The 26,749-nt window shown below is 44.0% G+C and overlaps 1 protein-coding gene across 1 annotated transcript in view; it reads left to right on the top strand.

The window, feature by feature from the left end:
• Positions 1-19,924: 19,924 nt before the first annotated feature.
• Positions 19,925-26,749, top strand: part of GLDN (gliomedin) — a 33,569-nt gene continuing 26,744 nt past the window's right edge. The window contains exons 1-2 of the mRNA XM_075345792.1: positions 19,925-20,521; positions 26,584-26,635. Coding sequence (XP_075201907.1) covers positions 20,147-20,521; positions 26,584-26,635 — 427 coding nt within the window. The 5' untranslated portion in view covers positions 19,925-20,146. The remainder of the gene's footprint in view (positions 20,522-26,583; positions 26,636-26,749) is intronic.

The raw sequence follows: 26,749 nt of genomic DNA, 5'->3' as shown, positions 1-26,749 counted from the left end.
CCTCCCCCAGTATCAGCTTCTCTTCCCCCAAGTCTCCCCCAGTATCAGCCTCTCTCCTCCCACCCCATACGCAGATCTCCAGTCTGCATTAGAGACACCCCCACACTCCTTATGAATCTTCAGCTCTGCGAGCACTTACCTGCTCCAGGGCCCGCCGTCATCTTCCTGGCTCACGTGAGTATCCTCTTCTGACACCGGCTTCCATCGCGGCGTCCTCTGCGGCGTCCTGCTGTGAGCTCTGCATGTGAAATCCACACAGCATTGGACGCAGCACAGAGGAAGGAGCTGATTGGCTTGCCTGTGACCCCGGAAGTGCAGGCGCCGGCAGTTCCGGGGTCAATCAGCTCTCTGTGCCCGGCCGCCGCAGTTTGTCTGCATTCGCGTCTTAATTGACGCGGATACAAATAAATAAAGGTGCGCCTCTCCCCCCTCCCCCCTCTGAAAATACAGCGGATTTAATGAATGTGTAAAAAAAAAAAATTTTTTTTTTTACTGCTAGAAGGTGCCGCCCCCCTGCATCCTGCCGCCCCAGGCACGCGACCACGGGTGCCTAATGGTAAATACGGCCCTGGGCAGAGATCCTGATTCCAGCGGTGTTTCATTTACTGGGCTGCTATATATAGTTTTGATAAAGTCACTAATTAACCAGCAGTAGATTATCATTAGAGGAATACTTGGCCTGCTGCCATGTAGTCCAACATATTCAAGAGCTCTGTATAACTGTTAGATCTGCAGCAGAAAAATATCAAAATATCAAAATGACAGCAAAAAGCTCATTAAATGACACATTTCGGGAATCAGGGTCTCTGTTTCTACATTATGCTGCTCTCAGATGGGGGAGCAAAAACCTGGTGACAGATTCCCTTTAAGCAGAAAACTGGAATTTCATTAAATAAGTAAAAAGCTGTACCTAATTGTTTCCCATAAATATATCAATCTGCTTGGTTGCTCTAGCTCTAAATCATGCTGCCCATAGATGGCACTACATATACAACACTCTCTCGTACAAAATGCAGGAGCATGCCAGTGGGTAGACTGTATGCACCCTGACTGCTGTGCCCAGTACTGTATGGGTTAACATTCCACCCATGTCCGATCCCTGCCTTTCCTGTATGGGCATCCAATAGGACTCACTTCCTCCTGCTAATTCCCCTATATAACACTCTGCCTTCCTGGTTCCAGTCTCTCCTCACTTTGAGACAAGGACACTGCTGCCCCACTGTCTCCCTGTTATATATTATGTTGTATTAAGTCACAGTAGTCAATATTGAGATATGGTGTTGGTTAAACGAAGGCTGACTTGCGCCGGGAATCCGGCTTGGCATTACGCTTCATTCAAATGTTTTTTCTGGTTAACTGATCGTGCTTTAATTACTTGTTACCCCTAGGCTGTGACCGATCCCCATCCAATAAAAGATGAGAATTTGTATATATTTTGGTTATCGCTTCATTACAGTTCAGTTTTGTTCAGTTTTGCTACTTTACCTGTGGGTTTTTATTCAGACATGGGAGTTTGATGAGTTTTGGGTCTCAGCAGTCATAGCATGTGGTCAGCTTACGGAAGCTATAACTTACATCTTCTTATATATTTAAAGAATGATCAATATTAACATTCAGTTTTACAATTTCAGGGGTAAATACTTTATGGCTAAGCTTACATGTCCTGTAGCCCTCCGTTACAACGGATCCGTAGGGAAACGGATTTCTGGCAGATTTGTTTTTTTAACGGAAGTCTATGGACAATGGATTCGTTAACGAATTGCTATTTAGCCATACGTTGTACTTGCATTTGCAGTGTATCCGTTGTTTTGTTAACGGATCCATTACAAATTGACAATAAATAGCAATCTACTAAAAGATCCATTGTCCATAAACTCCACATGTTAAAACCAGATCCGGCCAACATCTGTTATTTAACAACGAACAATAAAGTTGTGTTTGCACAACTTTCTTGCAAATGGATTTCTAATGAATCCATAATAACGGATGACTACAGGACGTGTGAACCCATCCTAATACCCAAAGAAAGACAAAAGTATTCTGATAACTATTTGCCAACCAGAAAAATTATATTTGCAGCTTAGCTTTCAGAGCACAAGTTCCTTTTTCAGGCTAGTTTACAAGATATCACTTCTAGAAAAATGTTAGCTTTTTGGTGGGGAATTGAGTTGGAAGTACCTGGACTGTAAAAGTCCAGATCTACATGGTTTCAAAGTTTCCTGGGTGCCGGGCCCGAGCCCAGACTTCCAGCTGTTTGATCCGGATCCGGCACTCAAGCAGTAAAAAAAAATTAAAGGAATATAAGGATGAAGCGGCGCTTCATACATACCCAAGCTCCGTCGCAGCTGTAAACTGCTCCCGCGCAGCTGTACTCTGCCTCTGTGATTGGTTGCAGTCAGACGTGCCCCCAACCTGTGTGATCCCTTCTTACTGCAATCGGTCATCGCTGCTCATTCATTCTTTGGAGTGCACAGTGAGCTGTTGTGCTCTATGGCCGCTTGCTGTGACAGAGATGTAGCAGAGCTGGAATCGTCGTGGGACCTTGTGTGGATTACGTCGGACCTGCAGGGTGTGTTGGGGTTAATAAAGTGATGAAAGAGGACGGTTTTTGTATTTTATTCCAAATAAAGGATTTTTTCGGTGTCTGTGTTTGTTTACTGTCACTTACAGATTAGAAAAAACAAAAAGCCAGCACTAAATGTGCACTTCAGTACTAAAAATTCCAAACTGTACTTATTATAAAAATTTTGAGATTTTTGGCAAAAAATTGCAATTTCTTGAGCTTCCCTGCCACGTCACGGCAAATCTCATTTGGGGCAGTCCCACACTAAAATATTTTTATAAAATGTGCCATATGGCCTCACATATGAATAGTAGAACTGCTCAGATTAGTAATGAGGTGTAATAGATGCTGCCATTACTAATCCAGGACTTAGTGGCTGCTGTGGGCTGCCATTAACTCCTTATTACCCTGATTGCCACTGCATCATGGCCAAATTCCGGGCAGCTGGAGGCTGATAGTTTTAGGCTGGAACTCTCCAGCCTGAGAATACAGCCCTGGCTGTCAGCTTTATCTTAGCTAGGTATCAAAATTGGGGGGAACTGCAAGTCATGTTTTTCATTTATTTATTTAAATAATAATGAAAAAAGAGGCGTATGCAGTTCCTCTTAAGCTAGAGTCACACTTGCAAGAGACTTGCACGAGTCTCGCTTATTATCACCCAGCACGGCCGCATACACTCTCCTGACAGGAGCGTGTCGGCTGCATGTAGTTCAATGCAGCTGCACGCTCGTGTCTGGAGAGCGTCAGACTGTGCCAGGTGATGTGATGCGAGACTCGCGCAAGTGTTACTTCGGTATTACGGTGCACTCACACGAGCCATATGACTCGTACGAGTATCAGATCGCATCACCCAGCAGTCACACAGTCTCTGGACATGTGCGTGCAGCTGCATACTCCTGTCAGGAGAGTGTGCGGCTGCCGGGTGATGCAATGGAAGACTCGTGCAAGTGTGTGACTCTGGACTTATTTTGATACACAGCCATGGTAAAGCCCGACAGCTGGGGCTGCAGCTGTGGGCTTTATCTGTGCTGGTATCATAATATGGGGGATTCTGCACCAATTGTTTTATTTATTCATTTATTTTTATAAAACCATACTGACCCGTAGACATTTGCACTGCTTTCTCCGGCCACTGGCCATCCTGGTACCTGTGATTGGTTGTAGCCAGCTGACATGCTGCCAGTCAGGGTGAGGGCTAGTCTAACTAAAACCAATTACACGTGCCAGGGGGCAGGGAAAGCAGTGAATATTCAATGAGGGTTAATTGTCGGCTCCAGAAGGGAATGCGTGACCATGAAGCAGCTTGCCACCATGATGGATCTTCAGTGAGTACACTGCGTGTGCTCCCTTCTACCAACATTTTTAATCTCTGGATTCTGGTTCCCATAGACTTATATGGGCACCAGATTCCAGACCGAATCTGGGTTTTTTCCAACATTTAGCAGGGACCCGCGGTCCCGGATTTTTGCGATTCTGCCCAGCTCCAGTGGGGAATAAAAGTTTTTATATTGATTTTTCTGGATAAGATGGTACTATAATATAATTTTTTGTTATTGCACATTACAATTTAAGGGGAAAAGTAAAATCTAAATTTGCACTGGATTGATGGGTAATTGTTTGTTACGGTGACCATGGAGAAAATGAACAAAGCACCCTTAGACCAATTAGAAAAATCCATACCTTTTTTGTTATGTCAGTCAGGGGGCTTTGCTATATGGAGAGAAGGTATGCACACCAATGACTATGCAAGGGGAATACATGTAATAGCAGAAACTGCTGTGTGAATACTGGCCTGAAAAATACGATAGCTACATGTAAAAATGAAAAAATGACAATGGAATCTGCATTACTGCCATGAAATATAGCTAAATTTCTCTTTATTCATATTTCATGGCAGTAATGCAGATTCTATTGTCATTTTTTCATTTTTACTACATTTGTAGCTATTGTATTTTTCAGGCCAGTATTCACACAGCAGTTACTGCTATTACATATATTCCCCTCTCATAGTCAGTAGTGCGCATACCTTCTATCCATATAGTGAAGTTTTTTTAGGTTTTTGCACCCAGTTCAGACTTAAAGGTACTTTACACGCTGCGACATCGGTAACGATATCGCTAGCGAGCGTACCAACCCTGTCGGTTGTGCGACACGGGCAAATCGCTGCCCGTGTCGCACAACATCGCTTACACCATACTTACCTGCCTAGCGACGTCGCTGTGACCGGAGAACCGCCTCCTTTCTAAGGGGACGGTTCGTTCGGTGTCATAGCGACGTCACTAAGTGGCCGCCCAATAGCAGAGGAGGGGCAGAGATGAGCGGGCCAAACATCCCGCCCACCTCCTTCATTCCTCATTGCTGGCGGGACGCAGGTACAGTGAGTTTCCTCGTTCCTGCGGTGTCACACATAGCGATGTGTGCTGCCGCAGGAATGACAAACAACCTCGCTACTCACCTGTCAATGATTTTTGATGTTGGAACGACCTCTCCAATACCAACGATTTTTACTTCTTTTGCGATCGTTTTAGGTCGCTCAGAGGTGTTACATGCTGCGATGTTGCTAACGACGGCGGATGTGCGTCACAAACACCGTGACCCCGACGATATATCGATATATATATAGAGATGTTGCAGCATGTAAAGCACCCTTTAGAATGGTGTTCCAAACATTATTTCTTTATTTGTTAGGGGGCTTTGCTATGGCAGAGAAATTCTTAAAAAACTTCCTGCAATAATTTGCCATATCCAAGAAACATTGCAGAGCTTAAAGGTGCTTAGGAAGGTCCCATTTCAATATAGCCTGCAGCTTAATGGGATCCATCCTAAAACCAGAAGAGGAAATTATGTAACCCAAAACAGAAGAACGGCGAAGACACACTTTTCTAATTTTGCTTACAACCTATTCTCTCTGAGAATTTGCAAAACCTGCCTGACATGTTTCATATACCTAAAATACTATGAATAAATGAGAATGTTGTTAAGATAAATAGTAACAAATGAGAGAACACCTATTAAGGAATTTTTTTTTAACAAAATGTTGAAAAACCACAGACACGTTGGTTAGACTGTACAACATTACTAAATTTCCTAAATGCTCCACCGGTGTATTGAACGTCGTTGTCCACTCATCCCCCTGTCTAACTAAGATTATATTATATGCCCCCCTAAGGTCGAGTTCAGAGAACCATTTAGCACCAGCGTTCTAATTAAATAGGTTCAGAATGAATAAAATGGGATACGGATCCTGAACTATTATCTGCTTAAGCTAAGAGAAGTCCAGACACAGTCGCAGTCCACCATCCTTGTTTTTGACAAAAAAAAACCCCATAGCCACAGGAGAAGAGGATGGCCTAATGTGTCCATTAGTCAAGCTTTCCGTAATATACTCTTTAAGAGGTAGTCTCTCAGGGTCTGACAGATTATACAGTCTGCACTTGGGCAACTTTGTTCCAGGCTTCAACTTTATGGTGCAGTCATAGGGTTTATGCGGTGGCATCTCCTGACTACCCTTTTTAGAGATGACATCAACAAAATCTGAGAGAGGACCAGAAAGACTAGTAGTTATAGCCAAAATATAGGTTCCTAAACAGTTTTCCTTACAGTATAGGCTCCACTTCATTATGCCCTGGGCTTTTCAGTCAATAGTGGGGTTATGTAAAACAAACCAGAGGAATTTTAAAATGATTTGTGCTGTGAGTAGAGATGAGCAATGTTCGAATCGAACCGTTTGCCATTTTCAAATTCGAATTGTTTTTGTCAGTGTTCGAGTCGTTCAACGAACTTGAACGATTTACTTCACGTTCGACAGTTCGAGTTACCGTTCGATAACGGTTCGATCACCAAAAGCGTGTCTTCTCACAGTAAGGATATGTGCGCACGTTGTATATTTGCATGCATCCTGCATCCCCAGCACAATCCCTCTCTCTTTCCTACTCACCGATCAGCTGCACAGCTGTCACAAAGCTCCGGCAGCTTTTCCTCTTTTGAAAATGGCTGCCGCACATTATTCGATCTGGTATTCCCTGCTTTCCCCACCCACCGGCGGCCATGATTGGTTGCAGTCAGATACGCCCCCACGCTGAGTGACTGCTGTCTCACTGCAACCAATCACAGCCGCTGGCGGGCGGGTTTATATCGTACAGTAAAATAAATAAATAAATAATTAAACAAAAAAAAACTGCGGTTCTCCCCAATTTTGATACCAGCCAAGATAAAGCCACACTGCTGAAGGTTGGTATTGTCAGGATGGGGAGTGCCACGCTATGGGTAGCCCACCACCCTAACAATATCAGCCAGCAGCCGCCCGGAATTGCCGCATCCATTAGATGCGACAGTCTCGGGTCTCTACCCGGCTCATCCTGAATTGCCCTGGTGCGGTGGCAATCGGAGTAATAAGGTTAGGTTAATCATGACAGGCGTCTCCCCGAGATACCTTCCATGATTAACCTGTAAGTGAAAGTAAATAAACACACACAATGAAAAACTTTATTAATCCCCAAACACCTCCAGGTCCGAAATAATCCACACGACGCTTTCAGCTCTGCTACATGAAGCTGACAGGGAGCGCCGTAGAACACGACCGCTCTGTTTCAGCTCCACGTAGCAACTGAAGTGAGCCGCGCTGTCACCGGAGACTTCTCTCAGGTAGTGCCTGCATGTGTGCGATGATGATGATGGGGGCGATAGTTCATCTATGTGCGATGATGATGAGTGTGGTAGTGCCGGGTGTGTGCGGTGATGATGATGATGATGAGTTCGGTAGTGCGGGGTGTGTGCGGAGATAATGATGAGTGCGGTAGTGCTTGTGTGTGCGGTGATGATGATGTGTGCGGTACTGCCGGGGTGTGTGCGGTGATGATGATGAGTGCGGTACTGCCGGGGTGTGTGCGGGCATGATGATGATGAGTGCGGTAGTGCCGGGGTATGTGTGGTGATGATGATGAGTGCGGTAGTGCCGGGGTGTGTCCGCAGATGATGGGTGCGGTAGTGCCGGGGTGTGTGTGGGAATGATGATGGGGGCCGGTAGTGCCTGCGTGTGTCTCTCTCTCTCCTCTCTCTCCTCTCTCTCTCCTCTCTCTCTTCCCTCTCTCTTTTCTCTCTCCTTTCTCTCCTCTCTTTTCTCTCTCTCCTCTCTCTCCTCTCTCTCTTTTCACCCTCCCCTTTCTCTCTCCTCTCTCTCTTTCTCTCTTCTCTCTCTCCTCTCTCTCCTCTCTCTTGTCTCTCTCTCTTCTCTCTCTCTCCTCTCTCTTCTCTCTCCTCTTTCTTCTCTCTCTTCTCTCTCTATCCTCTCTGTCTTTTCTCTCTCTCTTTCTTCCCCTCTCTCATCTCTCTCTCTTGGAGTTAAATACAGCGCCAGAAGATGGCGCTTCTATGAAAGCGCCATCTTCTGGGTTGGCTGCGGATTGCAATTCGCAGCAGGGGTGCCCAGAAAGCTTGGGCATCCTGTGCTGCAGATTCCAATCCCCAGCTGCCTAGTTGTACCTGGCTGGACACAAAAAATGGGCAAAACCCACATCATTATTTTTTTAATTATTTCATGAAATTCGTGAAATAATTAAAAAAAAAAGGGCTTCCCTATATTTTTGGTTCCCAGCTGGGTACAAATAGGCAGCTGGGGGTTGGGGGAGGCCCGTAGCTGCCTGCTGTACTTGGCTAGCATACAAAAATATGGCGAAGCCCACGTAATTTTTTGGGGGGGGCAAAAAATTCCTGCATACAGTCCTGGATGGAGTATGCTGAACCTTGTAGTTCTGCAGCTGCTGTCTGTCTGTATGGAGGAGAGCAGACAGCAGCTGCAGAACTACAAGGCTCAGCATGCTGCATCCAGGACTGTATGCTGGAGGGAGAGACAGGGGGAGCAAAACTACAAGGCTCAGCATGCTCCATTCACTAGTGTATGCAGGAGTTTTTTTGCCCACCAAAAAAATGACATGGGCTTCGCCATATTTTTGTATGCTAACCAGGTACAGCAGGCAGGTATGGCTGCCCCCAACTCCCAGCTGCCTATTTGTACCAAGCTGGGAGCTAAAAATATAGGGAAGCCCTTTTTTTAATTATTTCATGAATTTCATGAAATAATTTAAAAAAAAAAAAAAACAACATGGGCTATGCCCCATTTTTGTGTCCAGCCAGGTACAACCAGGCAGCTGGGAATTGGAATCCGCAGCACAGGTTGGCCCGAGCTTTCTGGGCCCCTCTGCTGCGAATTGCAGTCTGCAGCCACCCCAGAAAATGGCACTTTCATAGAAGCGCCATCATCTGGCGCTGTATCCAATTCTTCCAGCAGCCCTGATGCCGGGTGGCTTGCTGGGTAATAAAGGGTAAATACCAGCTTTGTTTTACTAGCTAGTATTAAGCCAGAGATTCTTAATGTCAGGCAAGTTTGACCCGGTGATTAAGCATCTCCAATAAAGGGTTGAAAAAAAGACACCACAAAGATTAAAAATACTTTAATAGAAATAAATACACAGACACACTTAGAGACTCCATGTGTATTACGGTACTCCCTCTCACCCCTCCACGATCCTGGTCTTCTGTCTTCTTTCTCCTTCAACCCATGCAGCTCTGCTACATCAGACAGCACTGCATGGTAGGAAGACGCTGCTGCTCCCGTGCAGTCTAATCACTCAGTGAGTGAGCAGAGGCTGCGGGTTGTAAACAATGACGTCACCGCTGCCACCGTTGCAATAGTAATCTAACAGGTGGGTTACTATAGCAACGGTGATCTCCGATCACCTGATTCCCGGTGCCGCTATTCACCGGCTGTGGCATGCAGTACCTCCATGTGGGCTGACTCTGTAAAGAGCGCCGACATGCAGGAACGGGGAGCCAAGCATGTGCCCAAGCATCTCGCCGGAACACGGAGATGCTCAAACGAGCACCGCATACCGGAGAGATGCACTGAGAGGACCTAGCATGACGTCTAGCCATGTGACCAGTCTGTAGCCAATGAGATAATACACACGTGACTGGTCACATGCTATGACGTCACGGAGGGTCCTATCATCAGTGCTGGTTACCGGGAGGGCACAGCGATGATCGGAAGGAGAAGCGGCGGGAGACAGAGTCTGCAGGATGCGTCGCGGGGACCTGTAAGTATAATGGCAATATTTATTAACTGTATGTGTATATGTATAATGTGTTTGTATGTGTTTGTATTTGCCTGCCATTGTTTTCAATGGGGTTTGAAGGTGTTCGTCGAACGTTCATCGAACATTCGACGAACCAAACCGAACTCGAACACTAGGCGGGTGGCTCATCACTAGCTGTGAGAACACTAGGCGGGTGGCTCATCACTAGCTGTGAGGTTTTTAAATACAATACATGATAAGAGTTCTGGATGGAGTACACATCTGCAGAGTTACAACCTCTGAACACATTCCACAAAACTCCTTTGAGAGAGAGGTGATGAGTCAATGGCAAAAATTTACACAGGACTACATAACTCTTTCACCTCTAACCTAGATGAGTGAGAAAACTGCTCATCAATAATGTTAGCCCCAGAACCACTGTCCAGAAACACCGTTATGGGGACATCTTGGTCCTCAACCTTAACCATAGAGGGTATGATATTTAGAGACGCCATAGTGGAGGAAATACGCAGACCCAGATTGGGATCCCACAACCCACTCCAGTTTTTCTGACTGTTGAACTCAATTGGGCATAGAGGGGCAGATATCAACAAAATTACCCATTTTTCCATATTAGAAACAAGCTCCTCCATTTTAGAAGTGGGAAAGCCTTTCATTACATGGGATGTCCCGCCAGGATGCATGGGTTCGGGTGAGGCCTCCGGAGGTAAAGACGGTTCAGATGCCCCGTCGCAGGGAATTCTAGTATTATAAAACCTCTGTCGGAAATGGCAATCAATCCAAATTTCTAGTGACATGGCACACTCAAGAGATGAAGGAGCTTCATACATAACCAATGCGTCTTTGATCCTCTCAGATACACCCTGAATTATTTGGCTTTTAAGTACAGGGTCGTTCCACAAAGTATCCAATGACCAATGTCGGAATTCAGCACAATAATCTGCTGTCGGGCAATTTTCCCTGTTGTAGTGAACAGATTTTAGACTTGGCTAAAGAAGAGGTTTTATCCGGATCATCATAAATGAGACCAAGTGCCAAAAAAAACATCCACCATAAGAAAAACAGGAGAATCAACAGGGAGAGGCAGTTTAGGGTTAGATGATCCAGCGACCTGGACAGATTGCTCAGGTGTGATGGGCTGAGCTTGCTGCTGTACAGCTTTTTTTGGTAAAATAAGTTATATGCTTCCAGATAAAAATGCAAAACAATATATATATTTTCATCAAACGGTGTTTTTTTGGTGCAAGAATAGCAAAACATAAAAAAGATTTGGAGATAACTGTAATTGTATCGACCAATACCACGAGGGGTTGCTGATAAGTCTTTGGCTTTGTGATCTTTTTTTTGTTTCTATGATAACAAATGTTACATCACATTGAAGCCTTATATGTCTAATATATGTTTTCAAAATTTTGTGTTTGTTGCTTATGTCAACAGTGTTCTATGCCCGCGGGAAAACAAAATGGCAGAGTCTAATGCGATATTCACAACAACTGAGAGCAGAGGAGTGATAAAATTCTTGTTTCTGCAAGGAAAGTCCGCAAAGGATATTCATGGTAATTTGTCACAGACATTGGGAGATCAATGTCCTTCATATTCCACAGTTAAGAACTGGGTTGCCAAATTTGAAATGGGCCACTTCATCACCAATGATGGGAAACGAGAGTGGTTGTTGTTCCGGAGATCTTCGAGGCTGTGTGTGATGCCCTGGACCCCAGGGGTCACAGGTAACAACACCTACCACATTACACCCCCCCATCCCCTGTGAGGACACACCCATCACCCGAAAGGGTGACCTGATGCCTCCCTCAGGGCCAGTAGGGCACACCAGGTGGGTGGAGTCAGGCAGAAAGGCACGCCCACCGAGGAGACTACTGGCCTGAGGCAGGAAATACAAAGAGAACAGAGTGTACAGTGACAGTGAGAGGAGTGGAGTTGCAGAGCTGTCAGGGACCCGGGTAGGAGCCTGGGACCCTTGAAACGTCAGGCAGGCAGATGTTGGTGGCCATCAGCATGAGTACCGGTACAGTAACCGGCGGAACCGTAGGGACCGGGCCAGGGTTGGAGCCCGCCTGCCCTGAACTGGGGAGTCAACCGTGTATCGGAGCACCAGAAACCGGGTACTCAGACCCCGTCTTAGCTTAGAAGCCACTGAGTTTAGGCAAATTGACTGGTTGCTGGCTGGACCTCACGGGTTCATCCACACCCAAAGTCCCGAAAGAAGGCAAAAGCCCACCGATACCGGTTGAGTGCCACCGCCTGCGGGCAACCGAGGGCTCCTCCGGCAGCTCAACGCCGGAGAGCGGGCTACCACTGTCCAGGCAGGGGAGCCGAAAAACAACAACAAAAGGTGCAAGGGAAAGGGGCTACCATCAACCTCACAGGGGACACAAGCAGTCGGTTTCGGGACCCGACCATACCCGAACTTTGGTTTACCAGTGACTCTGAGTGTGAATTAATCGTGAGTACACCAGTGCCATCCGGGCATGACACTGCACCGCAGCACGGCACCCTGCACCCCGACAACAACACCGTCGCCATCATTCTCCCCCACCGGGCCCCGGGACACCCCGCCCCTACCCACGGAGGGGCTAACATCTAGACTGCGGCCGCAACACCGATCCCGGACGAGCCCACCTTCACTCCTGCCGCAGCGGTGGGGCATCCCATCACCACGACCCGTGGGTGGCATCACGACCCGTAGGACGACAACGCAGCCCACCCGGCTGCGCGCCTCGTCCCACACCACCACCACCACCCTACTGCCTTCCCCTTAACAGAGTGACGTGGCCCCCGGGCCGGAGGCGCTCGTGCCACCGACAACCCGAGCCTGGACCTCGAGCGGCTCGACCCGAGCAGCGGAGAAGCGGCCGGGCCCCTCTCAGGGCGGTACACTGTGCACAACCTCATACTGGACAATCAATTAATTTCAGCTAAAGCAATAGCAGACATCATGGGGATTTCCCGTGAACGTGTTTGTGTCATTATTCATGAACATTTGGACATGAGGAAGCTATCTGCAAAGTGGGTCCCCAAATGTTGGACAACATATTAGAGAAGCATGCGAGTAAAAACTTCCCTGTCCATTTGTCAGCGTTTCTGGACTGATAAGAACTTCTTGGATCGACTGGTCACTATGGATGAGACCTGGATTTATTTGTATGACCCTGAAAACAAGAAACAGTCAAAAGACTGGAGACACAGTGGTTCTCCTCGTCCAAAGAAGTTCAGGGTGCAAAAATCAGCCACTAAGGTGATAGTGTGTGTCTTCTGGGATAAGGAGGGCGTTCTGCTAGTGGACTACCTTCAAAAAGGTTTCACCATCAATGCAGGTATTACATGGATCTTTTGTACCAATTGAAAGCAGCTCTGAAGGCCAAAAGGTGCTGCAAGCTGTGCACAGGAATCTTGTTCCTGCAAGACAACGCCTCCGCTCCCACTGCACAAGCGACCACGGCAATACTGGCAGACCTGGGATTCCAGCTGGTTGACTACCCATCTTATTCCCCAGAGCTAGGTCCCTCTAACTATCATCTGTTTCCAAACCTGAGGAAACACCTCAAGGGTCCCAAATTTCACACCATTTCTGATGTCGTGGCTGCTACAGATGCTTGCTTTGAGGCACAACTGAAATCCTTCTTTTTGCTAAGCTTACAGAACTTGGAATATCGATATTAGAAGTTTGGTGACATCAGTGGATAGTATAAATAAACTAAAACGCAAGTCTGGAAACATATATGCGGCAATCTTGTGACCGCACAGAGCACGTCCTTAAAATACAATCTATTGAGCACAAAAGAAAAAAGGACTCGGCGTGCAAGGAAATAATATAAACAGTCAAGACCACAAGACCACAACCTCAAATACTGCATATAAAAATTAGCTTTATTTATAAGATCAGATAAAAGACAGGTTGGATTATCATTATTATAATTTAGTACAAAAAAATATATGTATAGGGATCATAGAGAAAAATGAGGACAAGGATAAGCAACACATTAACCCAATCATGGAAAAAGGGCTGGTCATCAAATCACAAATGGGACATCAAAATTACTCATATAACAATCAGAGCGATGTCCCATGGGGAGGGCAAGGTAGACTAGGCAGCTTAGATGAACCAAAAAATGGAGTTAATCTCATCCATGCAGGTGGGGGCTCCGTGTATCAGATCATATATTCACGGTAATGGGCCCACCAAGACACAAGGATATCAAATGGAATATAGGGGCACACGACTCTGCGACCTGGCTGGCACATTTTGATATATGGGTAAGTGTGACTTGGCTGATTAGATGTATTTGAAATATATTCCATTTGATATCCTTGTATCTTGGTGGGTCCATTACCTTGAATATATGATCTGATACATGGAGCCCCCACCTGCATGGATGAGATTAACTCCATTTTTTGGTTCATCTAAGCTGCCTAGTCTACCTTGCCCTCCCCATGGGACATCGCTCTGATTGTTATATGAGTAATTTTGCACGCCGAGTCCTTTTTTCTTTTGTGCTCAATCAGTGGATAGTATGTGGAATAAATGTAAAGTTTCATCATCTTATCTCATTTCTTTCTGGGTACAGCCATAGACTTATCAGCAGCCCCACATATAAAACTATACCGTTTTTTTTTTATTCTGCATGATAAATACAGTAATAAAAATACAAAAAAACAATAATAGCATTACTGTTTTTTGATCATCCTGTCTAACAAAAAACTAAGTAAAAAGTGACCAAGAAGTTGCATGTACCCAAAAATGGTATCAGTGAAAAACACAGCTTGTCCTTCAATAAAATAAGCCCACAAACAACTTGTCTATGAAAAAAAAAACACTTGTCTATAAAAGATTGGAAAGATGACAGTAGATGAAGCTTCCAATGGACCCAACAAGGGACAATGAAATTCGGTAAGGTCCATTCAATGGTTTATTTTAAAAAGTACTGTACATAAATGTGTTAAACATAACCATGTACACTTAAAGGACAACACAATTCCGCTTATTAAAAAGCCTTCTTCAGGTATGAATAATATATAAAAAATATACCAACATGCTAACACAGCTAGAAATGTTCACTCACCAAATAGAGGATCTTTTATGAGGGTCTTGGTACAAGTGCTGGCAAGAGGATGGGTGGAGAGTTTATAGTTTATATCCACATGATACAATTTACCTATATATATATATAATTTTACAACTTTACAACTAGAAACTCGCACACACACACACATATACACACACTAGCTGTTCCTATGTAATTAACGCTGCTGTTGATTAATTAAACTAAAGTTAATAATGACAACATTCAGTAGCGCTGAAGTGGTTGAATTACGTGTAAAGGAAGTTGAAAATTTGTCGACTGGCAAGGAAAACATGACGTGAAAAATGCTTAGAGTTGCAATTTAGCATTACACGGCCTTTGTCTGTCATTGGCTGAATCGGCTCAGCTTGACATGTGTGAATGTGCAACTCCCAGCATTTTTCACGTCACTTTTTCGTTGCCAGGTACAGGTATATATATATATTACCCGTTATTATTTTTATATATCATTCTAACGTAAAGAAGGTTTTTTAATAAGCTGAAATGCGTTGTCTTTTAAGTGTACATGGTTAAGTTAACATATTCATGTACTTTTTTAAATAAACCATTGAATGGACCTTACTGAATTTCATTGTATCTTGGATCCATCAGGAGCGCCAACTGCAGTCATCATCATCTCTCCTATATTGCATCTGTGATGTCTCTAACAGAGCAGATTTTCACTGTGGATCGACCTGGCAGCAAACTCAGCAAATTGGATCATAACAGTCATATCATCAAACAGTCATGAAGGTGGCATACAGTGGATGGTTTGGGGCAATGGAGCAACGGAGACAGAAGCCAAGATAGCATGATTCTCAAAAGAGGCTGGAGACTCAGGGTGTAAACAGCAAGGCAACTAGAGACTAATTGTCAGACGGAGTGGCTCGAGGCTATAGGAGTAGGAGGATGGAATCCTTAAATCCAGGGCCCTTAACCATCAAGGTACTGGGTAATTCCTACTGGTGTGTAACTCTAGTTTCAAGGTCCCTTAACCATCAAGGTAAATGTCATGCTGCCCTAGGAGAAGCTGAAGTTACAAGCAATGTAACTTCAGAGTGCAGTTAGCAGGTAAACCACCAGAGGGCAATAGAGTAGTCAGAATACTGGATCAGCAGCAAGAAATCTCGTCATTTGCATAGGGATAGAGAAATTGTGGTCAGGTGATAGCCAAAAGTCAGAAGTCAAGAAGTCACAGATACAGCCAAAGGGAGAGATGGAGGTCAGGGTCAGGAACATGGATACAAGTCAGATGCCTGGAAGTTCAAGTACAAACAAGGGTGGAGGACAAACAGGTCAGGACTGGGATAAGACAGGGAAGGACACACAGTAGACAGGAGCGGGTAGTCAGGGACCAGGAGAGATGGACGAACAGAGGAGGATATGGGTCAGAACCAGGTAGCAGGAGAGATCAGGTAACACCAGAGCCAGTAATACACGCTGCAGGGCAAAAACTATCACTGGCACTGAACCAGAGGTGCAGCATCAGGATATAGTCTCCCGGAAACCAGAGTGAGGTAGGGAGTAGGTAACCCCTGATATGACCAGACCGGAGCTGGGTGAAACCACAGATACCGGTCTGGATCATGACAGTAATGAGTTAATCTCAAGTTTCATGTGACGTCATCAACCAACCTAGTGATGTTCCATTACACGTCATGGTATGCAAAAGCTTTACTCCAGTCATTGTTGGTCCCCTGAGGAGACAGGACGTGGGAATGCAGGAAGGGAAGGTGACTGTCACTGTGGGCACTGTAACCCTGAGTTCACATGTCCTATAATAATTCGTTAGAACTGATCCTGCAGAGATTCGTGGGCAAAAAGATGTCTGCCGGATCAGTTTTTTAACATTTTAACATAGGAGTCTATGGAGAATGGATCAGTTAACGGGTTGCTATTTATTTTCCATAAGAATTTGCTCCTGTAAGGAAAAACGGATTTATTACAAATTAAAGAATAATGGATGACTAAATAGCAATCCGTTAACAGATTTGTTATCCATAGACTCTCATGTTAAAAAAAAAAAATGAACCCAGCAGACATCAGTTATTTAACAACGGACAAAAAAAGTCTGTTCTAATGGATGATTACCGAACATGTGAACTCAGCCTTACTCTGGATTGGGTTGCACTGGGACTTACCATGTAAAAAAAAAAGACTCTTACAAATGCAGCGATACCAAATATGTGTCATTTCTACATGTTTTTAATTGTTTTATTTTCAATGAGGCAAAGGGAGGATTTGAACATTTGTGTTTTTAATTTTTTTCATTTTTTTAAACTTTTTATTGTGTATAATAAGGCGATGCGAGACCCGCATGAGTCACTCATAAGTGTTTCAGTGTTTACTTTTGGAAATTTTAAAGAAATTATCCACTACTTTTACATGGATGGCCTATCCTTAGGATAGGTCAGCAAAGTCTGATCAGCTGAGGTCTGAAACCTCGCACCCCTGCTGATCAGCAGCACTCTGTGCCGGTGGCAGTAGCAGGCACACTGAAATGGTCAATTCCGAAGCTGTTCCATCTTCTGATAGTGGCCATGGCTAGGTACTGCACATCTGCCTCTTATTGATTTCAATGGGAGGTGGATGTGCAGAACCCAGTCGTGGCCACTATCAGAAGACAGAGCAACTCAGGGAACTGAGCTTTTGTGGATGCCTTCTGCACTGCAAGTGTGGCGTCCCTGAAGCTTCAGGCGCCACAGGTTATTACATCTCCTTTAAGGGGTAATATCCATCTTGGGTTAAGAGGGGGTTAACTGCCGGTGTCTTCCCAAAACCACACACATAAAACAATAAGGTGCCTTCCCACAGGGGGTGGACTAGGGCAGACAGGGAGGTTAGCCATCATGAAGCATGGGACTTCCCCAGTTACTAGGACAACCACTGGGGGTAAGCACCACTTGGGGTAAGAAGTAGGTGCAACCATCTCACTAGAGCAGACTTTCCCAGGCACAACTTGGGATAACATTTCGCACAGACAACAAGAGTCGAGTGTTTCTCTTTCTTCGTGGGGCCTGTGGCTTGGAGCTGAAGGCTCAACCCGGGTTCCGGATAGCAATCGGGGGACACTTCACTAGAAGGACTTCTAAGGGCACCGGCGGTGACCGCCGACTATCCGGGATCAGCTGGAGCCCATCGTGGCAGAGACCGGTACTCTGGGGCAGCGCCTGAACTACCAGTGAGTAAAATACCTGGAGCCGCAGTCCCTGCCTCTGCCTCTCATTTGCCATTGCCCAGTGCTGCGGCACGAACAGGGACTACCACCACCCCCGCCCGTCCTCCGTCATCCTCCCTGGGGTAACCCCGCTTCGCCTGTGGGGAGCGACACCATCCCGACTGCGGCCTTCACCATCAGTCCCGGAGAGCAGCACCAGCAGGGGCGTCCCATCTCTGGCTGCAGACCACAGGTGGCATCACAATTTAAAAAAGACTTTCCTCACCATCACTACCATCCCCATCCTCCATTCTTGCTCCCGTCCACTGCGTTCCCTCCCTCCTGTATGCCTCGGGGTCACGAAACCCGGCCAGATATGATGACACAGAGGATCTGCAACCCCTGGCCCAGCAACGAGTCGGATGAAAACCCCTCGACCCCAGGGTGTTACACAAGCACCGAGAACAGCTGATCTGAGAGGGTGCAGAGCAGAGTGTCATCAATATAAAAATAGTGGACAGCCTCTTTCAGTCATTTATTACGAACCTAGTCTGATAGCTTCTAACTGTCCCTTCTCCTTCTGAGATCTCACACTGCTCACTACAAGCTGTCAGCATATGACTGAGCTAAGAAAGAATACACTTGAACTCATAAGTTCTAGCTAAATTATTCAATTTTTTCAAAGCAAGTATACCAGTCTTGTCAGAGAAACGACCAGTAATAAGGTATTAGAGAACAAAGATGCATAAAAGTGAAGACATTTTGCTTTATGTGCTATAAATATTCTAAAATAAAGATTAATTTGCATATTGAAGGTACATACGTAGTCAAAATTGTTGGTACCCCTCGTTTAAAGAAAGAAAAACCCACAATGGCCACAGAAATAACTTGTATCTGACAAAAGTAATGATGAATAAAAAAATCTATGAAAATGAACAAATGAAAGTCAGACATTGCATTTCAACCATGCTTCCACAGAATTTTTAATAAATAAAACTCTATCCATCTCTTTGATTTGTCATCAATTTTCCTCCTGCGGCCACATCCAGGGAGGTTGGCTACAGTCCCATGGATCTTAAATCTCTGAATAATATGTGCAACTGTATTTACAGGAACATCAAGCTAGTTGGAGATGGTCTTATATCCTTTACCTTTAACATGCGTGTCTATAATTTTCTTTCTAATCTCCTGAGACAACTTTTTTCTTCGCTTCCTCTGATCCATGTTGTGTGGTACACACCATGTCACTTAACAGCACAGTGAGTATCTGTAGCCCTATATACAGGCCCACTAACTAATTACAAGATTGTAGATGCCTGTGATGCTAATTAGTGGACACACCTTGATTTAACATGTCCCTTTTGTCACATTATTTTTAGGGGTACCATCATGTCTGTCCAGGCCTATTTCATGAGTTTTATTTTTTTAAAAATTCTGTGGAAGCATGATTGAAAAGCAATGTCTGACTTTCATTTAGTTATTTTCATAGATTTTTTTTATTAATTATTACTTTTGTCAGAATCAAGTTATTTCTCTGACAATTGTGGGTTTTTCTTTCATTAAACAATACCAACAATTTTGACCACGTGTGTATGTCCATATGTTCACCAATGGCATATATTTATTTATCATTTTTTATTATTATTATTATTATTATTATTATTATTATTATTATTGTTATTAATGGGCTATTCATTAAGATGTAATTTTATAATGTACGTTCTACCCACAGACAGAATAAACAAACATGTTTAGTATATGAGTTGGAAGCTTAGTTTTTCTTGTATGTGTAAGTGCTGAACCATGACAGGTTTCTTTTTATTGGAATGTAATAAATAGAATTGCTCTTACAAATGAGCTTTCCCAATTTTTGTCTTATACAAAGGCTTGGGCTGAAGTTTGTTCCTATTAGGCTTATTGTCTGTGATATTTCCATACTATGTCAGTGTCCTTGTCAAGTTTCTTGGTAATTGACTGCTTCTTATTACAAATAGAGCTGAGATGGTGACTGATGTTTCCAAGACACCCTCCATTCCCTTATAGGGCCCCTCTCCCGGACACACGCCTATGCAATCACTTCCACATCATTAATTTGGATCTGAAAGTATAATCTTTGTTAAACAGCCCACGGCAAGTCAAGGCATTTAAACAGACTCCAGCCCATAAAAAGCACTTTGTTATCCAAGAGAAGACGCTTTTCTTCTGGAGATCTTAAGGAGAGGACGCTGAGTGTGCTTGCTTTATAACAACCACTGGAATGGGGACAGAAAGGGTTGTGAGTTTGGTGGCTTGTTCTGAAAAAGGAAGCTGTAGTGTGGTCCTCAGAGGTGTGATCGCTGTCCTGGCCATAATCACACTGCTCAATATAGGTGGAACCTTATTTATCCTACTGCAATGGAAGGATCTTGCTTCTAGAGTTAAGGAACTGGAATCTTATCAAAGACCTTCCCAGGAGGACGTTTTGACCTCTCACCTGAACCAGTTAGTATCAGAAATAAAAGAGAAAGATTTGGAAGAAACAAGGACGCAGGTCTCCAGAAACAAGAGGAGTCATCGCCACAGGCATCAAGAATCCTACATCCGAGCTGAGAATGAAGATATGCTGATGATGATGACGTATTCAATGGTCCCGGTAATCTATATCACCATATAATATCAAACCGATCTATTATTAGATCACATATTCCATCAAATGTGGCAGAGAAAAATAGTGTGGCGCTATATTTTGTCTGGTGAAATGATGATGCATGAAAACCCCTCATAGTCTATGGGGTACTGTGAATGTCCATCTATGATGGGTCCAGCACACTGTGATTTTTGCTTCTCTAATGGATAAGAACGCAGGAAATATTTAAAGCAGATGACCTTCTATTACTCTTAGGGATTGTGCACACTTTAAGTATTTGCTGCCTTTTTCTTGTGTTTTTCCTGCGGAGTTTTGTCACAAAAACTGAAGGATTTCCGAGTATTGGCAAAGTGATTAAGATTTCTGAAGACTCTTGCAAACATCCTTTATTTTTACTTGCAGACTTGAAATCTGCGGCAGGTCAATTCTTTTAGAGTTTTTGTAATTTTTTTAATGAATGAGGGGAAAAAGCACAATAAAAATGCTCGTAGTTTATGCAGCAAATATAACATGTGCACATCGGCCTTATTTATGTCAGTATTTTATAGGTTTTTTTTACAGAGAGAAAATCTTTAATGAAAATATTGCCCAAATGACTTTCCTCTTATAGTCGTGGACTTTCAGTGTTTACCTACAATTCAATATGTTTCCAAATTGCAGCAGAAAATGCCCATAATCTTTCATCACTATTTCATTGTTTGTTACCTCTAGTCACACAAGGTTGTTACATTTATCTTATACTGATCTATATAGTATCAGATTGTATAGAAGTCATTTATGGTGTTAGATATTATTCCAGCCAGGCATTAAATAAGTGGTATGAAATATTCTAGTAACTGACAGCGCAGCATGATAACGAGGTTTATCTGATTGTAATCTATGGTGACACATGACATTCACTCTTCATTAATACAATTAGGTGCACTGTTACAACTCAGAGATCCAAGGTGATGACACTTCACCATTGCCGGCTGTGATTATTATGTTATCTGGTGACTTTGTATAATTTTTTCTCCCGTGTCTGTGTATAGGCAAGGTTACTAGCTTTACATTGGTGTATTATTGCTGATCTCTGCTTTTGTAAGGCTCTGTTACATCTACATTGAAGCCTCCATCAGATTCCCAGAGAAGATAGCTCTGCATACAGCAAACATCAGTGTAAGGCCGGTGTTAAAACAGCGTATAATTAGACGAGTGCTATCCGATTTAATTTTTATCGTATAGCACTTGTTCTAATGCTGTTCAATCAAAGAAAAAATCCAGCTCACCGATCAGCTGAAGGCTGGTAATGAGGAACTCCTGCGCACAGAATGGTCTGGCCACCAGGTAATAGGATTACAATAGAAGATCCAGCGCAGTCCAATCAATAAAACTTCACTTTATTTAGATTTTTCTTAAAATCCAGCATAAATAGCTCATGATCTACGCGTTTCAACACTAGGTCTTAATTATGTTCTGGCAGAACATGATTAAGACCTAGCATCGAAATGCGTAGATGTCACTGACCCCTGTATCATGAGCTATTTATGCTGGATTTTAAGAAAAATCTAAATAAAGTGAAGTTTTATTGATTGGACGGCGCTGGATCTTCTATTCTAATGTTATTCAATGGTGCAGTGTTGAGCAGCATCTTTTTTTCCTCATACCAATTTGGCAGGAAAGAAAAATAAAGTATGGTTTGATTTGACACGTAAATAGGATGAGACTCGCCCATTCAAGTCTATGGGTACATGGAAAAATTGGATTGCACTGGAACAACATCTGTGTGCAGTCAAATTTCCACGGAAGGAGAAGAGGGAGAAATTTTGTTCTCAATCTTCTCCTCACAGTGTGCTATGATTCTCTCATCCGAGATCACGAGATTACATTATCCTGACACTGATCAGAGTTTAACTGGAGTTTTATTAGCAGAATAGACCCGATTCGCTCAGATGAGAGAATCTATACTTGTGTAACCATGTCCTCTCAGATATTATAGAAAACCAAAGGTGGGAGACAAAAGCGCAAATAGGGATTTATCTAAATAGAGCAATGGGGTGAGGACAGATTACTGACCTGTGGGGGTTGTGAGAGTCACAACCACTGTAAGAACATGTAGTAGCTGCAGTAACCCGATATATGTAGTCAAAACAAGTCAGACAAAGGGTTAAACAACACTGCTCCGCCGCAAAGGTAGAATCCACTCAAATCTTGTATAAAAAGGGATTTATTGGTGTACGCATTTTGGATATTAATCTCCTTCTTCAAGAAAAAAAATCACATTACATTGGTAATGTGATTTTGTCCTGAAGAAGGAGATCAATCTCCAAAACGTGTAGACCAATAAAATCACTTGTTATACAAGATACAACTGGATTCTACTTTTGTGTCAGAGTAATGTTGTTTAACTCTTTCTCTGACCTGTCTTGACTCAGATATAATGGCATTTCATGTTACTGTAAAGGTGGCTTTACACGCTACGAGATCGCTAAAATGATCTCGTTGTGGTCACGGAATTTGTGACGCACATCCGGCCGCAAAAACGTTCAAAATCGCTCATCGGTGACATGCCCCCCTCTTCCCAGTTATCGTTGCTGCTACAGTAACGATGTTGTTTGTTGTTCCTGCGGCAGAACACATCGCTATGTGTGACACCACAGGAACGACAAACATCTTCTTACCTGCGTCCACCGGAAAAGGAGGAAGGAAGGAGGTGGGCGGCATGTTCCGGCCGCTCATCTCCGCCCCTCCTTTTCTATTGGGCAACGGTTCAGTGACGCTGCTGTGACGTCGCTGTGACGCTGAACGAACCGCCCCCTTAGAAAGGAGGCGGTTCACCGCTCACAGCGACGTCGCACAGTAGGTATGTGCGTGTGACGCTGCCGTAGCGATAATGTTCGCTACGGCAGCGATCACCACATATCGTGCCACCGACAGGGGCGGGTGCTATCGCACGCGACATCGCTAGCCGATGCTAGCGATGTCACAGCGTGTAAAGCGGCCTTGCGGCTATGTGCACACACTGCGTTTTTTATGGCAATTTGTGCAGATTTGTCAAATATCTGCATGCCTATGATTATAGCAACAAAGTCAATGAGAATTCTGAAGTGCTGTGCACACATTGCTTATTTTTCCTTGCAGCTTTGTTGCAGAAAAGAAATTGCAGCGTATCAATTCTTGGTGCATTTTCTCTTTGGTTTTCAGCCCTTCCACCCATTGACTTTATTATGAAAAAGACATGGCACAAAAACGTGGCAATAACGCACTACGTTTTTCATCTGTTTTTCTGCCAGAAGATGCAGATTTGGTGCATAACGTTTCTGCACCAAATATTCAATGTGTCTTTGTGAGTCTACCTATTATTTTATAGCACTTTTGGGAAAACAATGAAGCAATTTTTTTTACCATAAAAGAATCAATATAGTATAAGTACAATTATTATTTTGCTACTTGTTGATCAGTATAAGGCTAGGTACATATGATGCCATTTTTAGCTGTGTGACAGGACAAAATGTTCTCTATCCTAAACACTGTCCGATTCTTACTGTAAAGTAGCTACTTTCATTCTACGGATTGCAAACTAAGGTTTTATGTGCCTGCAAAACACTTGTACATAATAGTACATAATACATTTAACAAGTGAAGTGTTTAGCTTGCTTTGAGGTTTCCACCTCTACAAATCAACACAAAATGCCAGTTTTTCAATCAATGAAAGGATTTGGAAAAATATAAAATAAATCTAATTTAGCCCATTGGTTGTATATACAATATGTAGATTTATTGTGGGACTATTTCAGTCCCCTTTTATACTGGCTACAGTGGTAGGAATATAATATAAACTGTGTGCAGCGGATTCTAAATGTAGTTATTAAGAGTCTAAATAGAAAAGACACACTAAAGACAATTTGTTGCACTATTCTTGATGCCCACACGTGGTCTGCATTAATCACAACCTGACTGTATGATTGCAGTCAGGTATATTTTTCAGTATTGCAGAAAAAATATACTTTAAAGTAGGGCCATATCTGGAAATCAGAGTAGTCCGGCTCCTCCGTCCATGTAAGGTCAGGGTCACACGAGCGTACAATTGGATGAGTGCTATCCCTTTTTTTTTATTGCATAGCACTCAGTCCAATGTTATTTAATGGTACAGTGCTAAGCAACGTTTTTCTTTTTTCTCATACCAATTTGGTATGAGAAATTTAGTTTTTCATATCCTCTATATATTCTTTGCCATGAGGTGCCATGTTGAACTTCCAGTGACCAGTATGAGAGCGTGTGTGAGCGATAACCCCCAAATGCAACACACCTGCTCCCCATTCATACCTGAGACCTTGTAACACTAATGAGTTACTTGACACTAGGGAGGAAAAATAGCTAATTGGGCACAGTTTGGCCACAGTTTTTATTTAGGGGTGTACTCACCTTTGTTGCTAGCGGTTAGCCATTAATGGCTCTGTGTTGAGTTATTTAGAGGGCACCCTAAATATACACTGTTATACAAGCTGCACACGGACTACTTTACATTATATCAAAGGGTCATATTTTCAGTGTTGTTGTGGCGCCCTGAGGCTCGGTCGCGACAGGATATTGCATCTCACTTAAAGTGCAGTACTCATCCCGGGTGAGGTTAACTACAGGTGTTCATCACTTACACACCACACAGCTAGTAGCCAGCCACTGAAACTGGGCTAAAGGTGGTTACCATAACAATGGATTTTTCCCAGCCACCAGTGAGTCATCAGGATGGTGGGGGCAGCACAGGGGAAGTGGAAGAATACACAGTTTTTACCTCAGAATAGTCTGAGACTCAGAACAACATGGTCGCTGTGGAGAGTACTTCAAAGCTTCCACAGTTAGGACCGGGCAGACTGGAAGCAGTATGCGACACCGGTGGAAGTTGTGTGATGGAGGAGAAACATGATTGCCGACGGGAGAGCGTAGTTGCTCCCTTGGAACCAGCACTGTTCAGGGTGCAGAGCCCTAGGGTTGTGCATTCTTTAGGTTGCGCCACCAGAATCTGCAGGATAGGGGGATTTTATGTCTCTCTGGCCACCGCAAGATCCCAGAACACAGTAGCAAAAGAGAGCCTGGAGTCGTGATCATGGTCAGGCCTCAAGAGTGCTTGCGCTGCCTGCACACAGGACAGGAATTTTAACACTAAACCGGGGTCCCCAAGCACTTCAGGTCATGGGGATCCACACTAAAAAGCGCATGGTGGAAGGGCCCACACTCCACAACACCGGTGGTGGCTTCTCAGGTACCCGGGATCGATTGGGGCCTATCACGGTGGAAACCGGCACTCCAAGGGTGACAACTGAACTGTGAGTAAAAGACATTGAACCGCAACTACTGTTTCAGCCCCTTCATTGCCGGCGCCCCGCGCTCCGGCACCAACGGCCACTACTACCTCCATCATCCTCCCTGGGGCCTAGCTTCACCTGCAGGAAGCTGAATAATCCTAGCTACGACACCATCTGCCCCAGAGGATAGCGACCGCAGAGGCGGCTAATTCCTGGCCACATACCGTAGGTGGCGTCATGAGACAACTACTACTCCCACCTTCCTCAACTCCCAACATCCTCATCACATCCTCCATTCCCCTTTTTAGTGTACACCTCGGGGCCACGGTGCCGGGCAGGGCCACCCATGACATCCCAGACCCCACATCACCGACCCGGCGATGATTATTTCAACCCCTGCCCCATGGGTGTTACATTGTCCCATGAAAAGATGCAATAAAATATTTTCAAAAATGGAAAGGGTGTACTCACCTTTGTGAGATACTGTATATTGACCTGAGCATAAAAGTGAAGACACACTATGATAACTATCTATGTGTGCATCATAACACAGCAGTGTATGAGAGCTCCATTCATTATTCTTAGTTATGTCCCTTATGGGACACCACTTAGTTCTGCTGATTGCAGCCATGCGCTTATTGTAAGTGATGATTGACATCCTTTAAATTTACAGTTGATTTCTCCATCACTCTTGCAGTCTTCTTGCCTCCTTATCTTGCTCCATCTACACTGTTCTCATGACCCGATGTAATTGAATGCTATTCATAAAATGTACTTTCATTATAGGTTCGTGTTATGCTTGGTTTATGTAACAGTACAAGAGGAATCTGTCTGACAGGTATGTCCATATTTGTGTCCCTATAAACTAGGAAATGAGTTCATAGTCTTGTTTATGGATTTTTCTCTTTTTTTCTGGATTATTTTTTACCTTTTGAATAGCAATTTTAATATG

The sequence above is a fragment of the Anomaloglossus baeobatrachus genome, chromosome 4 (genome assembly GCF_048569485.1).
Source record: "Anomaloglossus baeobatrachus isolate aAnoBae1 chromosome 4, aAnoBae1.hap1, whole genome shotgun sequence".
Classification (NCBI taxonomy): domain Eukaryota; kingdom Metazoa; phylum Chordata; class Amphibia; order Anura; family Aromobatidae; genus Anomaloglossus; species Anomaloglossus baeobatrachus.
Note: the sequence above shows the minus strand (reverse complement) of the source record. Positions and strands in the feature narration are given on the sequence as shown.